The 17800-nt window shown below is 37.9% G+C and overlaps 1 protein-coding gene and 1 long non-coding RNA gene across 2 annotated transcripts; both read right to left on the bottom strand.

The window, feature by feature from the left end:
* Positions 1-4521: 4521 nt before the first annotated feature.
* Positions 4522-6488, bottom strand: LOC133746116 (uncharacterized). Its single transcript, XR_009863965.1, has 3 exons — positions 6069-6488; positions 5399-5668; positions 4522-5313 (listed from the first exon to the last, which is right to left on the bottom strand). It is a non-coding gene; the product is annotated as an uncharacterized LOC133746116 (long non-coding RNA).
* A 2161-nt stretch (positions 6489-8649) lies between these two features.
* On the bottom strand, positions 8650-11046 carry LOC133745759 (uncharacterized). Its single transcript, XM_062173877.1, has 5 exons — positions 10472-11046; positions 10274-10372; positions 10053-10094; positions 9793-9922; positions 8650-9262 (listed from the first exon to the last, which is right to left on the bottom strand). Exons 1-5 carry the CDS (start codon positions 10961-10963, stop codon positions 9081-9083), a joined length of 945 nt encoding a protein of 314 aa, XP_062029861.1. The 5' UTR covers positions 10964-11046; the 3' UTR covers positions 8650-9080.
* Between the last annotated feature and the right edge of the window lie 6754 nt (positions 11047-17800).

Genomic DNA, 17800 nt, shown 5'->3' with positions numbered 1-17800 from the left:
GGATTTTTGATAGGATTTAGTATTTATACCAAGCACTCTAGAATCCTCCACAATCCAACATCTAATAAAATCCTTGAAATTCGTTGGGATTTTGAATACCACTAAATTTAGAAAAAAAAAATTCAAAAACTTAATCGAATACCACAAGATTTTAAAAGACTTTTCTTAAATCGTAATTGAATACCCATAGCTTTTAAAATCCAAAACAATCTAATAGACTCCTTTAAAAAAAAACCCTAGCTGAAGAAAAGAGAAACGCCGAGTGGGAGTTCTCCCTGTCCGGCGGCGCGCCCTCCCAGCGTTGTCGTCGGACGGGACAGATGGGACCTTGTGTTCGGTGAAGGGTGGTCCAGTTGGAGTAGAGGTTGCGGAGCGCTGGCGTTGCACACCGGAGAGCCTATATGGTTTGACGGAGAAGGGCAGAGGTGGGAAGATGGCAGGATGGCGGAGCCGTTGTCGTCTTGGCCTTGGGAGGAGCACAGAGGATCTGCTCGGTGGTTCGAGGAGTTGACACGAGCTCAGAGGTCGCCGGATGATGACAATCGTCTGGGACCAGTGCCAAGATCCACTGGGTTGAGATCGGATCGATTGATCCTGATCTGGTTTGGGTGCTTTGGTTCCGACATGAGGAAGGGCGGTGTGGCGAGTCGGCGGGCGGTAGGGGACGACGACGTGGCTGGTGGTGGTACGGCGCCGGTAGGATGGGTGCGATGTGTTAGGCTCTGCTACCGTTTACTCAAGCTTGGGCCTGATGATCTTTGGGTTTGGGCTTTGACCCTTGACCAAGCTTTGTTGGTCTGGGCTTTCACCCTTGACCTAATTGTTTTTACTGCTTTGGTTTTATGTTATTTACCTTTAGTACGACGTGGCTTTATGTCAGCAATAAGTCCCTCTCACTTTTGGGTAGGGCGACGTGGGCTTTGTCCCGGTATGCACACTCAGTGTGCCTTGTCTGGCCTAGCGAGGCGGCGAGCTATTTGCTTGATCAAATGGGTGCAACCTCCTAGTGGCAGGATGAAATTGAGTGTCGCCGGATTTATTTCCGTGCGGCAACATAGTGGGAAAGCTGTGCTAAAGCAGGTAATTATGCTTCTTCGTAATAGAGTTCTCTTTCCGGTATGTCACCGCTATGTTAAAGCAAATAGAGTAGCCATTCGTGCACTCTTTGCTAATTGGTGCTTGTTAGAATACATAGATTTTGTGGAGAATCCGGGTTTTATTCTAGGATGTTCTCTCTATGCTTATTGTAATTTGGGGTTCAGGCTCTACGTCCCCCCCTTGTATTCTGCAATTTCATTAATCAAGGCTTGAGGGCAGCCGCACCAGGCCCACTTCAAAAAAAAAAAAAAAAAAATAGACTCCTTTAATGAAAGAACCTTACATGATGCTCTTAAAAATGAGTTTTGGGGTCTTTTTTGTATGTATTTATCTTAATAAAAATATATTTTTAAATTATCATAATTGTCCTTATAATTTAATTAATCCTCATAAAAATTTAATCTTTTAGGGTAATTTCTGTAAAATTTTTAATTTTGGCCAACAACACATAATCTCTTAATAAATAGTACTAGATGGCCACCACACATTGTATGTGTGAAAGGGTAGACTAGCTCATATGGAGATTTTAATAATAGCTAAACACAAAGGCGTGTGCACTAGTGTGGTTTAATAAGTACTACCCTAGCACTAGTATGGGGTCGTCTAGCAATGTGTGTAAAGCAAAGGCGTGTGCAGGAAGGCTAGCTCATATTAGCTAAACGCGCGATTAGCTCATATGAGCTAGTCTTCCTATTCTAGCCTTGAGAGTTAGTTTACAAGAGGCTTTAATGCATGGAGGCTCGAAGATTTTGGTTGAAAGTGACTCTAAACTGTTTATTGACCATATCAATAGGAAAATCTTAACTCCCTAGCTTGTACGTACTCTGGTGAATGATATCAGATTTCTAGCGAGTCATTTTCAGCACATTCAATTCACCCATATTTGGAGAGGAGCTAACTTCGTTGCAGATACTTTTGCAAATCTTAGACATCGAATTGCTGTTGCTAGTTGGAATGATTACCTTCCTCCTTCAGTTCTTCCTGCTTTTCATTTTGATATGTTACAATTAGGTTGTTTTAGAGGGTTTGTCTTGTAATTTTCTTTCTTCTATCGGTAATTTTCTTTCTTCTATCAGAAAAAAAAAAAAAAAAAAAAAAAAAAAAACGTTTTTTTCAAGAAAAAATTAATTTCTAGTTTTCCATGATCCTTTTCCAAGATCAATGTTGTGAGGCTCGAGATTGTTCAGGTGTTGACTATCATCTCACAGAAGCAGAAAGCTGTGAGAGAAGTGTACAAGAACAAGACGCTCTTGCCTCTTGATTTGCGTCCCAAGAAGCTATTGCCTGTTGAACATGAAATTTTGGTGTTTAATTTAACTTTTCGAGGTTGGCTATCACCAAAATTGGAGCAATACATACCAAATTGCAGAATTGGAGCGACTGAAAAGAATTGGAGCAAGAAATACCAAATTACAGTATTGCAACATAGATGAAGAAATTCCCAAGCTTGATTCTCAATTGTGCAATTTACAATAATTGCAGAATACCAAGAAAAGAAAGCTAGATAGAGCCAATGGAAGAAAAAGAATACGATAAACAAAAAAAACAAAAACTGGGTTTGGTTGGGTGGAGAAAGGAGAGGAAGAAGAAACAAAGAATGATTTTTTCTTTTTTTTAGTTTCCAGACTAAAAAATGATAGTTGTTGAGTAGAAGAACAAACAATATTGGGTTAAGATATGGAGAGACAAAAATATCTCTAGAAAAATAAATGTTTGATGCCGTTAGGGTATGTACTAAAAGTGGTTCGGATTTTAATTTTTTGGAGTACCAATGCGATAGTTTTTGAAATTGATGTACTAAAGTGATGAATGACTTTTAATTGGGGTACTATTTTGTAAAATTTTCTCTAGAAAATATTAGTAGTTGTAACTCAATTCCTATAAGGAATCAAAACCTGGTAAAACCCCATATATGTCTCATCAACGCTGGTTCCTCTAAGTGCCTTATAGGAAAGAAAGTATATATAACCAAACAAATAATGTGTGATCAGAAATAAAATTCCATACAATAGAGATACCAATTCTGAAAACCATCGATTCATCATAATACTTATCAAATTTACTTCATGTGAATGCTATCAATGCACTCAAAAAGAGCCAATAGAATGTGTTTCTCCATTGAGTGCTCTGTTTATCTTCTTTTCATCCTCTTTAGAACCACGTAGAATTCTTTTTTTTTTTTTGGTGAATAGAACGTAGAATTCTGGTACAACTATGGTATGAGAGGAGTTGATTAGGGAGTAACTGCAAGCAGATTAGATTTCTATCATATCTTCGCTAAATTTGTGAGAGAGTCGTGCTTATCTTTGTGCTTATATTTTCCATGTTTATTGGTTTTTACTCTTTTATTCTTTAATATCATCCGTTTTGCTTAAGCGATTTAATAAATCAAGGGCAATATTCAGGCTTTTGAAAATTTAACCTTAAGACATATTTGCTTAATTAATACTAACTAGACAGCCCCATACATTATGTGTGTGAAAATTGACATATATATATATATATATATATATATATATATATATATATATATATATATATATACAGATCCTATCCAGAGCGGAGCTCCGCTTTGAAATTAACGTGTGAAGTTCGAGTTTTGGGTCACTTTTCAGTCGCATATCCACATCTTGACCGTTCAGTTTTTAGGTACTAGTGTATAGATCATCTCTGCAAATTTTCAGCCAAATTGATGAACGTTAAGATATCTAACTCGCTTAAACCAATGGACGGATTGAATCTGTCAACCTGAACCGTACTAGCTTTAAGGCAGTTATCAATGCCTTAACGATCATCATTTTGGCTAAAAATTTGTAGAGATGATCTATATACTAGTACCTAAAAACTTAATGGTCGAGATGTGGATATGCGACCCAAAAGTGACCAAAAACTCGTACTTCACACGTTAATTTCAAAGCGGTGCGGCTGCCATCAAGTCTTGATTAATGAAATTGCACAATACATTAAGGGGGGGAGGCATGGTGCCTAAACCCCATTTAAGCATCGAGAGAATTTCCTGAGATAATAATAAGAGCCTCAACTAAAACAATGTATTCTAACAAGCACCGACTAGCGAAAAGTGCTCTACTGGCTACTCCATTCGCTTTACAATTGTGGTGACATATCGGAAATATAACTCTATTACGATGAAGCATCATTACAAATAGCACAGTTTTCCCACTGGAAAATAACTTCAATGACGCTTAGTTTCACACTGCCACTAGGAGGCAGCGACGATTTGACCAAGTAATGAACTCGCCGCCTATCTAGAGCAGACACATTACTACTACAAGGCAAGGAGCTCACCGCCTACCTAGAAAAGATAAGGCACACAAGGTGCATAAACCGAAACCAAGCCCACTGCGGCCTACCAAAAACTGGTAGCAACTTATTAAATCAACTAGTAAACTGAAAACAAAGAAATAACTAATCACTTTAAAATGAAAAATAGAACATCTTGGACCTAGAGAGAACCCCTAGGCTCAAAACCCACTAGGCCCAGGACAACCCAACAACTGAATTAGGGCAAAGAGAGCCCAAACTGTTGATCCGGCCCAAAACCATTACTGCATAGGCAGCACCGCCACTAGCTTCCCACCTCCTAGATCGTCACGCCACCTATGACTGCGGACCTCGACCGCTATCGACAGAGAACCAGCAGCAGTCATCCCCTACCACCGCACTCTCAAAATTTCAATGCCCAAACCCTTGAGGAACAGAAACACCAGAAGCGGGGCACCTATTGTCACCCTCCCCATACCGACCATCAAAGGTCAACGACCCAGTTGCAAGATCGGGAAAACGGACCGCCGCAACGCAACCAATCTCCTCCGTCTCCCGCGCACCCCCTCCACGTGCAGCTGTCGCCAGAAACCGAGATCCAACATACTCGGAAACACTCCACCCCAATCTCCTTCCTCTGCCGCGCACCCCCTTCCCGTGTAGCCGTCACTAGAAACCGAGATCCAACACACTCCGAACCACCCCACCCCAATCTCCGATGGCCAGACCATCGCCAGACGTGGGAAGTTTTTTTTATAGGAGTGAGCAGGCACGGAACCAGGAATTAAATTTGAGGTGTGCTAAATTTACCTTATGCTGGCAAGAAAAATTATTCTCAAAAATTTGGCAGAGTTTACTTTGTTTTGATGGAATATCTCAATTGCATAACACTTGTCAAAATATGATCCACAAGATGCATTTTGTCACCCAAATCTAACAATAGAAAATTGAAGCAATTCAAAGTTAAATATTCAATGTCAATACAAATTCAACTACTTAAGTTGTGCTCTTCGGTTACCTGAAGCATAAAACTCATATATTTTCTTTGAACTTCATCACGCTCATTAATAGGATATGACGAGATTGCAGGGCGTTTTCCCGGATCACGTTCAATGTGATTAACATCAATTTCATGAGACTCAACTCGTACAGAACAAGAAGGTTCTTCCACAACCGAACTTGGAATATCACCCATAACAACATCATTTTTCAGAAAATATGAATTTACTTTATTCTGAACTTTTCGTGGCTTAGGATTTTGAGGTTGATCTGTCATTAAAAACAAAACCTAGAAAAAAGAAAACATGAAAACAACAAATCTTAAGTTGCTGGCCATTGTAACTTAAGTCAAACTCAAATATACAAGGAGCACACCCGGGCACCCCACTAGGCCACCACATCCCTCCCCACCACAAGGGAAAACAAATTTAACTTGCTCAAAAGCTAAAAAACACCCAATCAAAAGTATAATCAACTTAACTCTCAAACAATCAACACAATAAAGAAATTGCCACTATCATGAGCAATTTGGTATTAATAATACAAATTCAATATCTTTTTCTAGAAATCAATAGATTTGATTGCTTACATCAAGAAATCTAGAAATACTCAAATTCTAACCTAAATTACATTCTAATTTCGTAAAAAAATTTCATTATAGAAGAGAAGTTAAAGTGTAATACTAATACCTGAATAAGGTTGAGAGATGAGAGCAGATTATTGAGGAGAGGAGATAAGAGTGACTTGGTAGAGAGAGGTGAGAGTCTGAGGCTCTGAGCTTGAGAAACGCAGAACAGAGAAAGGGTGAAAAGGTTGTGAGGACGAGAGCACAGAGAGGATAGAGAAAGAGAGAAAATGATATATTAATTATAGAAGAACCAAAACTATGGGTGATGAACAACAGTGGGAACAAGAAGGTTCTTTCAAGAGTGTTAATTATACATATATTAATTATGTATATGTTGACTTTTCTTCCCCCCAAACTAGCTCTGTGGACGTCCAGAAGCGAAAGTCTGGAGCTACTTCGGTATACAACTATACATATATTAATTTTTTTCCCCCAAAATCTTGGGGTGTGCTGCAGCATACCTTAGCACACCCTTGTGTCCGTACCTGGGAGTGAGTAGTTTTTCATAAAAGTTGGCAGTTTTTTGACTTTTTCCATGTATTTATATGGTTCCCACTTTCACCATTCTTTATTTCTTTTTCTATTTTCTGTTTATTTTATAATTTGACTATATTACCCCTATTCATTTTATGAGTTTTAATTTTTTTAGTATTTCAGGTTATTTTGGTTTTTTTTTCTTGATCGGGAGACATTTTTTCTATTTAGGTAACAAAATATTTTCTCTTAATAATTAATTAATAATAATATTGCTAGATAATATGAAAACTACATGTAAGAGCATCTACCACCGTACCCTATCTATATAGCCATATTTGGCTTATCACATGGGAATATTCTAGAGAATCTTTGATCACTCTTGCATGAAGCTCCCACCATAAGCCATAATTGGTAAGCCATATGTTAATTCAAAGCCATATGCATGCTAATTCAAAGCCAATAATTTAGTCTGAATATATTCAATATTAGGCTCAAATGAAAGATCTCAAGGTGAACTTCACAATGGTATAGTTTTTATTATTGATAAATTTATAGACATAAAATTTCAGTAGAAAAGAAAATTGTAACTAAAACGGAAAAAGGACACAAATGGAATAAAAATGTTGTCAGTTGAATGAAGAGGGGTAAAAGAGGAATAAAAGAAATAAACAATATTTTATTAAATGATATGGCTTACCAGATTGAAAGCCATATATGGCTTGGATGTTGGACCATACGGCAAAAAAAAAATTTGGGAAATGTGGAATGGCTTACCGTGGGAGAGGTTGATAGGCTATATATGGGTTTATTGCTTACCATGGCAGATGGTCTAACTACCCATTTTCATACCCGTATCATCTACTTCCATATTTGTAACTACCCGCTAGCAAAGGCATATATGGGAACGCGTGGGCTGTACTGGCATTCTGGCAAGTCTCTACTTCCATGATGATTTGCCCGACGTATTGATATACATTCAATAGTGAAAAGACATGCAACTACCTGATAATAGTCATAATACCAAATAATTAAATGAAACATTAACAATTGGAATTATTCTACATCTTATGCATGCTGGAAAAGACAGAAAAATAAAAGTGGTGACGATTTAGGCATGGCAAAAGGTTCGATAATTTTTAGGCCTCGTTTGGTTCGCGGATTTAAGGACTTGGGAAATAAAATGTATTCTTTTTTCTATGTTTGGTGTGCATAAGGAAATGAACAACTTTCCTTTGAGAAGGAAAAATATAAGGGAAAGTGGATCCTCCCATCCTCCAAATGATTCATTTTCTCTTCTACTTTCCTAGCATTAATTACATATTATAAATACATTTCTATACTTGTTGAAAATTATTATTGACAGTGGGGTGTAAAATTTTGGCTTTGGGCTCCTACTCATTAAACCAAGTCCACATATTAAAGCCCAAAAGTGACTAACAACTTGCTAACGTGAAATACAGTAAAAGATGATCGGGTAGTGGAGAACGTGCAAACACTACTCCTCCCACTACAACATGGAGTAAGGGCCAAGAAAAAACAATCAATGACTATAAGAGCAACTCCAACAGATTCCCTATATTTTGATTTTTCTCTACTTTAGGGAAAAATAAGCATCTTTTGCTCTAACAGATTCCATATAACTATCCCTATTTTAGGGAAAGTGAGGAAAGAGAAAACCAAATTCCCTATATTTACAGCAAACTCTAAAATTTTAAGGAAGAATATGGAGATTTTAGAGATTGTTGCAAAATAAGGAATCTGTTGGAATTGGAAAAGAAAAATAGGCTAAAGCATTGACTTTTACTTCCTTATAATACAGAAATTATAGGGAAGCTGTTGGAGTTGCTCTAAATCCTCAAGCTTGTGGAGGAATTAGGGAGGAGGAGAATGGGTAACAACAGTAATAAGTATCAATCCAATTTCTTTAATTTTATATTCTTCTCAAATTGATATTTACTTGGGCGTCGGAGTGTTTTTCTGTTTTGCAGGTCCCTTCTCCCCATGATCAATTGCAAGATGGATGCGTCTAGGGTTTCTCGAAGATTGAAGGTGGGAGATTATATGTTGGGTAGTCTCTCTCCCGAAATTTTTCACACCAATATTGACAATTTTATTCAAAAAGTTTATGAGGTTTGTGTAATTCTATATTATAATACAGGAGGATATAAATGAAATTTTAATATAATTTAGTTTCATTTCCTTGCACAAACTAAACAGAAATCCATACTTGAAAATTAAAATTCTAAAGGAACTGCTGAAAAAGAAAATGCAGAATTGAAAAAACTCTCTAATCCTACACTGCAAAAAAATGAAACCAATGTCCTAAACATCTTGACGCCTAAGACCCTTTTGGTGTACGTCGCGACATTCAATATACATGACATATCTATGTTCTTTTTCTTTCTTTTACTATGGAAAACTTTCTAGGCACATACAGATTTTTCTTATTAAGTTCGACTGAACAACAACATGCAAAGAATACGGCTTAAAATAGCGCCAACAGAATACAAATCGGATACACCTCAACAAACCCAAAATAGGGGCACATGGCCAGAATGTTGTGCAAGTTATTTGTGTATTTTCTTAAGTTTCATCGTTACTGTTGCTCCTCCTTCTCGTCCAACTTCTTCTGAATTGTCTCAATGAAGCTCATGATGGTCTCTAAACCCTTTTCGTCGAGTCGTGGTATCGTGTGGCCCTTGGGATGATGAATCACGGTAGGATCTACACAGTTTTCGAGCAGTTGGAGTCCATATGGCTTCAAGAAGTCTGTTTCTCCTGCAAATATTTAGACAGTTTTGTCAAAACCAGTAAACGGAGAGATTAAGCTGGTATGGTTACGAAGAATTTCGATACCAGGCATAGTGTACAGATAGCTGACTCAGTTTCATATGCACAGGACGACTAATTAAGTAATTAATGAAATGATTTTTTGCACGTGTCAAATTGCGAATTGTTAAGAGTAGTGATGATGAGCTTTTTTTTTTTCCAAGACAGTCAAAAAGAAAAAAGAACAAAAAGAGCTGCATATTAGCCCTTACATAGTTACATGGTTTCTCATGCTAAAAATTTCAATAGAAAAGTGGGTTCTCATGCTAAATTGTTGTTGCTACTGAAAGAAAACTTGACACTCACATCAAACTAGGTTTTACTTATTTGAAATATAACTCGCGTAATTGGAGCATGTATACTTTATAATTCGGCATGAAAAGAGTTGGTTACAACCATTGACACAATAGATGATTTAGGATCTATGGTTCAGCAATTTGTGCATTGAAAGTCGACCAGACAAAAGAAACAGAAATTACCTAAAAAGTGAAGAGACGGAATTTGAATAGGAGATGAATAAGCATTTTCAGCCAAGGTTGCTGGCTTGAATTTTGCGCCCCCAATTATTATGAGGAATTTAATTTTAGGTACTTTGGTCAATGCCAAACCCTACAGTAACAAGTCAAACAACTCGTCAAATTAACCATAACAAACAACAAAATACCTATCAATATCACTGTCACAATATACTGATATAGTTTTGGAAACTTTTCTTTTTCTTTTGGTCATTGTTAATTACCTTTGCTTGTAGACCCGGCAGTGCCGCTGACAGTATTGCCCCCTGCATTATTCATATACAACCAGTCAATTTTCTATCAGAAGAAATGAAATTTAATATCAGAAAGACGAAGAAATTGTAGAAGACTAAACATTAAGCTAATAATTATTTATAAATTGTGTAGTTTTTCATTTCTTGAGGAACCCAGGAAGAGAATAAAGCGCTAAAAGTAGGAAAAATACCTGGGAAAAGCCAAGTAGCCCATCAAAGGGTCCATTCTTGATCATGTAATCTTCAATGAATTCAAGACACTCGTCAAAGTTCGTGTACTCAGAAAAATCCTGTAAAATAAGGGTAACTAAATAAATAAACAAACCGTCAAAATTTACCCAACAAAATTATAAAACGACAAAGATTGATTTGTGTTTTTTTTTGCTGACCTTGCTGAATTGGAACCACTCGTGATAAGGAGGATCGAAAATGCCCTCGACTTCGGATTTACCTTGGGCCGGGAAAGGCCCATCGAGAAAGTCCAGGTCGAAATTCTTGAGCACCGACTCCGGCCATTTACCCAGTTGGGTCTTCATGATCACACCGCTGGTTCGAAACCCATGAAGGCAAAGAAACCTGGGTTTCCTCGAATCAGCACAACCCTCGCTTCCCATGTTGTTGTTGTTCCTTGTCGTTTCGGAAAGGTTGAGGCTGTTGTTGTTGTTGTTCTTGTCAGTTCCGCTAGTGCGGGAGGTGGTGGGGGATTTAGAAGGCACGGCCTTGGTCGCAACGACGTCGTATTGGAGCTTCCTGCTTTCAATGCGAATGGAGTGAAAGGAATGGGGAACAATAAATAGGGTGGGTAGACCGCGTAGCGGAAATCGACGGTCCAGAATGGGCGTGCGGTTTAAGTGGAGGGTGGATGATGCGTTGGATGACATCAGGGGATGGCGAACGAGGGGCGAAAGAGAGAGAGAGAACGCAGGTATTGACCCGCGTTGGAAAATATAAGGGTTAATGCTCATACACCCCATTTCTGACAAAATACTTCCCATACACCTCAGTGTATTATTTTTCTTCTCCTTTACCCAAGTCTTTGTTCCTTTTATTCTCACATACCCATCTTCTCTAAAACCTATACCGTCAATACCCTTCATCCTTCTCTATCTGTCTATTTAAGAATTCTTATCATATTACTTTTCTGTTTTGATGAAACGTGGTGGGTCCATCTTGAAATTATTTGTTTAAATAAATACAATCGCTAAAATTCATCCTCTAGTTCAAAGGTGAACAGTCCGTGTTACTATTCATTATTTCGATTGTCGACAGACTTGAGTTAAATGCTATCTGCAGAAATACAAGCAAAGAATTACATAAAGAAAAAGAAAAATTGAGAAAATTGAAAAAATATAGAGAAAGTCTTAATAGAGAAACTCCCCACTACTGGGATATTATCTATAGACTTCAAATCAGAATTTATAAATTAGAAGAAGAGATTGAAAATCTTTTATATATTCTGGGAGAGGAACAAAAACCTCTTGATTACCTGAGCATTGGTTAGATCCGCAAATCACTGGTATCAGAGCTTGTAAAATAGCTCAGCAGGGGAATCCCCGATGGGGACAATGTCTGATTTAATAATAGAGAGACTGAATTCTCTATTAAAATCTTCTGATGAAAAATATCAGATCCTGCAGAAAGAAATATCTATATGTCAAGATCATCTAGAACAAATTCCTGTTATAATCCACCAGTTAGAAAAACTAGAAAACAAACTGGATTATATCAAAGGACTTCCAAAAACGGAAGAAGAAAAGCTAACAAGTGTTAGTAGAAAAATCAATGAACAGCAAAAAACGCTGGATTCTATGAAAACTATACTGAAGGACAAGAAAGTGCCTACAGTAAAAAAAAAAAGCTAATGGATTCAAACCATTAGAAATACCAGAGAATCCTGTTCCAAACTTGATTTTTCTGGATCCCTCAACTAGTTCTACTAGTATTCGGTATGAAAAGCCGAAAGAAACTCGAGATGTTAACATGATGAGCATCTTCGGGAAAAAGAAAGGAGTACAACTCCTAAATGCTGAAGAATTTGAATACAATGAAATCGAGCATGAGGTAAAAAACGCCTCAATCCCAAAACTAGATTTCAAACAAATATACAAAAGGGGAACATTTGACCTGATGGATAGCCATCATTTCAAATTACTGGAATTTACAACCCCCTCTACAACAGGAGAAACAGATCTTTTACTGATCACTCCTGCTGAAGTTGCCAGAGCAAAAGCAAAAAATTATCAATTTATGCATATTGGAGCAGTCCAAGTAGGCATAAAACTTTTAGCTCGAGAAGGCATAAACTGTTCAGTTCTATGTGTCTTACAAGACAATAGACTGGAAGATTTTCAAGCTAGTCTTTTGGGAACCCTTGAAGCATCTCTGTGCAACCAGGTGACATATTTCAATTGCTTCCCCAACTTCTCAACCAGCTTGAAAGATGCAGCTCACTGTCTACGACTGAGAGTCAAGACAGATGGCATATCTATGAAAAACGATATGCAAGAATTGGCAATAGTATACAGGATATACTATAAACTGATGAGTACCACAGTAGAGCCAAAGACAAGGATATCAAACATCCCTGGTCTTACTACTGGATTCCTCACCAGCCAAAAGAACCATTCACAACAGATCCACAAGGTTACTTGGAATGAAGTAACGTTTCCTATTGAATGGAAATTATCTGGTCCGAAGCTACCAGCAGAAAGTGCAAAAGCTAAAATTTATGAAAGCAGAAAGACTGGAGAAATCAGTCTAAATTTTGACAATCACAGAAAAAGTGATGTCTGTCCTGAGAATATCAGGATAAACAAAAATCTTCTCAGAAGAAACTATAGCACTAGAGAAGCTAGTACTAGTGGCACAAAACCCACTATTGAAGAGCCAATTACTGAAGAAGACCTAGAAGCTGATCTAAACAGACCAGTTAATATGCTTGGAGCACAAAAGCTCTATGATCTTTATGAAGAAGCAGAATTCTGTGAAAACCCAGAAAGATTAGAAAAACTAATCGAGGAAATGAAAAATTTCACTCCAGGAAAGGAAAGAAAGCTCCTTCCCTACCAGGATGTTGAAATGGAAGAAGGAGAAAGCTCCAAAACTTCCATCACCAGAGAAAAAGGAAAGGTGAAACTCCCTATACAGAAGGCCCCTACGAGCAGATGGAGAAAGAAATTCTCAAAGATTTGTCCCATAGGACAAGATACCCAGAGTACCAATTACCAATTTTGGTATCTGGTTAGATTTGGATAAAACTCTAGACAAGAGAAAAACTCTTGACCAATGGGTAGATAGCCTGATGATGGCATCTGCTCTCACCTTTGGAAAATTCGAAGCTCCTGATCTTTAGATGTACTTTGAAACTACTCTCACAGGAGTAGCTAAGAAATATTATTTCTCTTTCAAAGAAACAGCCAGAGGAAAAGAATGGCTGGAAGATATCAAAGCTTCAAAATCTCCGTATGATTTTGCAGTACCCCTGTACGATCAGTTCTGTGGAGATTCTGCAAATATGAGTGAAAAGGCCAGAGAAACTGCCAAATCAAATATCTATGCTCTCAAAATTTGTGACATGAGATATTTTGAAGAATACTTGAATGAATTTCAAGAATATTACTGTACAATTGGTGAACTAGAAAGCACTGATCTAGTCAACCTGTTGCACAGGAAACTCCCTGAACCATGGAGAACAGCTGTGCGAGAAAGCATAGCAGAAAAACCAATTGAAAGATTTTCAGTTGGAGGAATTGCCGATAGAATCCGGCAATTACTGAAAGAACAATGCAAAGCCAATCTTAGAGCAAAGATGGCTAAGAAACAACTCAAAGGAGTTGAAAATTTCTGTTATGGAATATTAGACATGCCAACCAACTGGGGATGTCATGAATCCAAGTTCCACAGAAAGAAGAAAGGAAAATATTACTCTAAAAAATTCAAAAAGAGTAATCAAAGAAAAGATTGGAAATTCAAGAAAAGTTCCAATTACAAGAAACAACAGGATGAAGATCCAAAAAACAAATTCTTCAAGAAAAAGAAGAATACTCATCAACATAAACAACCAAGCAAGAAAGCTTGCAGATGTTGGTTATGTAAAGCTGAAGGGCACTATGCCAATGAATGCCCGGAAAAGGGTAAAAGATCTACTAAAGCTCTCTTTGAAGAATATGAGCATATAGTAGAAACTGCCAACATGAAAGGCTACGAAATAGCCTATTCTGATGATGAAGAAGACGACAGGTCAGTTTATTCTGCCTGGTCTGAAGAAGAAGATTCATCTGAGTCTGAGACAGATTCTGAAGTAGAGTACTTCGAATCCAGACAAATGAATGTTTTAAAAATCAAAAACTGGGAAGAAAGTAAGACAGAAGCTTTAATGTCTTCTTATCAGGTGAACCCTGGTACATTCGTTTGTGACTACTGCTTATGTCACGAAAAGAATGGTCTCCCTATGTTTTGTGAAGAGTCAAAAAAGACTTATCACAAAGAATGCTTCATAGCTGAAGCAAGAAGAAAAACCAAGAATGGTCTTGTCAGCCAACTGGTTGAACAAGAATATGAAGAATATTTCTCTGAACAAAAAGAGAAAGAAGTAGAAACTTTGTTCCAAGAAATTATAAAACCATCTTCCTCAAAAATAAAGGAAGAAATCATCGAAGAAGAAAAAACCGATGAAAATTTAAATTTTGAACTGGTTGAACCACCAGAAATTGTTCCAGAAGAATGTAAACCATTCATTCCAAAGGAACAGGCTCAAGAAAATGAGCTTCAGCAATCAAAAGTCGTCTCTACAAGTAGATACAGCAACTACATAGAGATTGGACTAAAATTCCCTGATCACAAAAAATATCATCTACATGCCTTTGTAGACAATGGATCAGGATTTACAGTTGCAAAAAAATTTGCAATTCCAGAAAAACTCTGGAAAGAAGAAAAGAAAACAGCTATTGGTGTTACTTTTGATGGAAGCCATCTCACCATGAATAAAGTAGCAAAAAATGTTCACATCACCATTGGTGGAGGAACATTTATCATCCACAATGTCTAACAATCTGAAGGCCAAGGCGCAGATTTTTTGTTGGGTAATGATTTCATTCTCCAACAGAGATTTATTCAGGATGAAGAAGCAATAGGCTTCAGAAAAGGAGAACGGGTGTTCTGGGCAGATAGGCTTACTCAGGCCAAAAGTATTGTAGGTCCAAACTTTACTACCCAATATCAGAGATCGCAACCGAATAGTGGTGATCTTACCCCCTACAAACCCAAATTTGAACCCATACTCCAAATCAAGCAACAAGAAGAACTACTTGTTGAAGAATCTTCTGAAGAAGAAGAAGAAGAAACTAGTGAAGAAGAAGAAGCTAGTTTCATCCATGAGCACAACCTCAAGCACTTTCAGAATAAGCTTGAGTCTCAGAAAATTCCCACTCTTGAGAAAATCAAGAAACTACTCGAGCAAAACATAGATGTAGACCCTCAGAAGTTTTGGGAAAAAGACCCAGTGGTCTGTGAATTAAGATTACATGACATGAATGCTATCTGTCATGTCAAAGCCATTCCTCAGTACAAAGAGGAAGACCAAAAAGAATTCAGAAAAGATATTGAAGATCTCCTGAACAAGAGATTAATTCAACCTTCCTCTAGCCCTCATCATGCTCCAGCCTTCTACGTAAGAAATCATGCAGAAACTCTAAGAGGAAAAGCTAGAATGGTGATTGACTATAGAGATGTCAACAAGAAGACTGTCAAAGACGGTTATCAAATTGCTCAAGTAAGAGTACTGATCAATCAGCTCAGAGGAGCCAAAGTCTTTTCGAAATTCGGTGCAAAGTCGGGTTTCTGGCAGGTCAAAATGCATCCTGAGAGTGTACCTCTCACTGCATTTGGAACACCACAAGGACATTACGAATGGTTAGTAATGCCTTTTGGTTTAAAGCAAGCTCCCTCAATCTTCCAGAGAAAAATGGATAATATCTTCAAACATGTTGCGGAGTTTTGCGTCGTCTACATAGATGACATTCTGGTCTTCTCCAAAAACAGAGAAGAACATATGAAACACCTCCATGAGGTTGTAAAGCTGATAGTTCAGCATGGAATCATCCTAGGTGAAAAGAAAATCTTCTTTATCCTTGATGAAGTTGATTTCCTAGGAATAAATATTAAAAATGGAGTAATAAAACTCCAACCTCATATCCTTGAGAAGATCTGGAAGTTCCCAGACAAGATTCCTGATGCTAAGAGTCTAGAGAGATTCCTTGGTGTCATTAATTATGGGAGAGATTTTATCCCTAAAATATCGGGGTTAACAGCAATGTTATCTCCAAAAACGAGTTCCAAAAGAAAGTGGAACTTCACAGAAGATGATGAAAAAACGGTGAAGCAGATAAAAAATCTCTGCAAAAACCTCCCTCCTCTTCAACAACCAGAAGAGAATGATGAGATTATCCTCCAAATAGATGCGAGTGATACTTACTGGTCCGGTGTGGTTCTGGAAAAAGCGCCTGGAACTAACATTGAAAAGATCTGTAAATTTTATAGTGGCAAGTTCAGCCCTGCAGAACTGAATTATCCCACAGGGGAAAAAGAAATTTTGGCGGTTAAGAAAACAATTTTGAATTCTCCAGCTTTCCTTGGAAAACCCTTTACTGTTCGCACCGATTGTGCCAGAGTAAAGAATTTCAAAAACTTCAAACTTGATAAAGCTGCTGATAGAGGAAGACTAGCTAACTGGCAATTATTCCTTAACCAATATGATTATGTTGTTGAATTAATTGCAGGAAACAAAAACTATCTTCCAGACGCCTTAACAAGAGAATTAGCCATGTTCAACAAAAGAAATGATGACGACGACGAAGGTCGCAATCCCAGAAGCAGAAGAGCTGGGAAAGAACATGAAACCAATGAGGATCCCAAAGAAAAAAATCCTCAAGAGATTCCTGCTAAGTCCAAGAGGCTTAGCCACAACTGATCAATCCCAGGGTAAAGGATTGACTAGCCCGTCTCAAACGGCAGACGGTAAAGGCTCATCAAGACCGTTGACGGCTGTTGCTTTGCCAAAAAGCAAACCTACTCCAACTGGAGTAATAAATGTCTTCAATTATGAACTTCGAACCTTTGATACTCCTGTGTTCAGAACTGGCAGGAGACTTGCTTACCACCAGAAGGCAATTCTGGATAACCTTTTATTTGCCTTTCAAGAAAGAAGCAGTGGTCTGATGTTTCCAGCTCTCTTTGCATTAGCTGAAGAACTTTATGAAAATGCAAGACCACAGTTCGAAGAATTACAGCAGAGTGCTGTCAAGAAAGAAAAAATTCACTTCCTAGAAGATCCTGAATGTGCTAGGGTCCCTATCATGGCGCTCACTGAAGCAGACTGGCATAAATTCCACCATCTAATAGGAAGACACAATTCAGAAGACCTTGTTCCTCCAACCCTCTTCATCATAGCGGGACCATATGTTGGAAGATACCTGGTAAATGTTCAAAGTGAACATCCACAAGAACACAAGCTTTGGCTTGTTGAAAATGGTTTTGTCCATAATCTGTGGACCAAAACTAATGATGATCTAAAAGGCTTGCCCCCCATCATCGTCAATACAGTCAAGAATGTTAGAAAAACAGACTGTACGCTTCGTCTGAAGTTTAGATCCACTCCTCCAGAATGGATACAGCAAGCAAATGGTGAGGTTGAATATATTGCTCCATATCACTATGTGAGA

Source organism: Rosa rugosa, chromosome 4, assembly GCF_958449725.1.
Source record: "Rosa rugosa chromosome 4, drRosRugo1.1, whole genome shotgun sequence".
Lineage (NCBI taxonomy): Eukaryota > Viridiplantae > Streptophyta > Magnoliopsida > Rosales > Rosaceae > Rosa > Rosa rugosa.
Note: the sequence above shows the minus strand (reverse complement) of the source record. Positions and strands in the feature narration are given on the sequence as shown.

What these genes read in the sequence shown, in the direction of transcription:
- LOC133745759 (XM_062173877.1), bottom strand. Translation starts at nt 10,963, where the DNA reads ATGTCATCCAACGCATCATCCACCCTCCACTTAAACCGCACGCCCATT. An exon ending in AGTGGTTCCAATTCAGCAAG is followed by an intron (nt 10,373 to 10,471) that starts GTCAGCAAAAAA and finishes CTTATTTTACAG; the next exon opens with GATTTTTCTGAGTACACGAA. An exon ending in GGCTACTTGGCTTTTCCCAG is followed by an intron (nt 10,095 to 10,273) that starts GTATTTTTCCTA and finishes TGAATAATGCAG; the next exon opens with GGGGCAATACTGTCAGCGGC.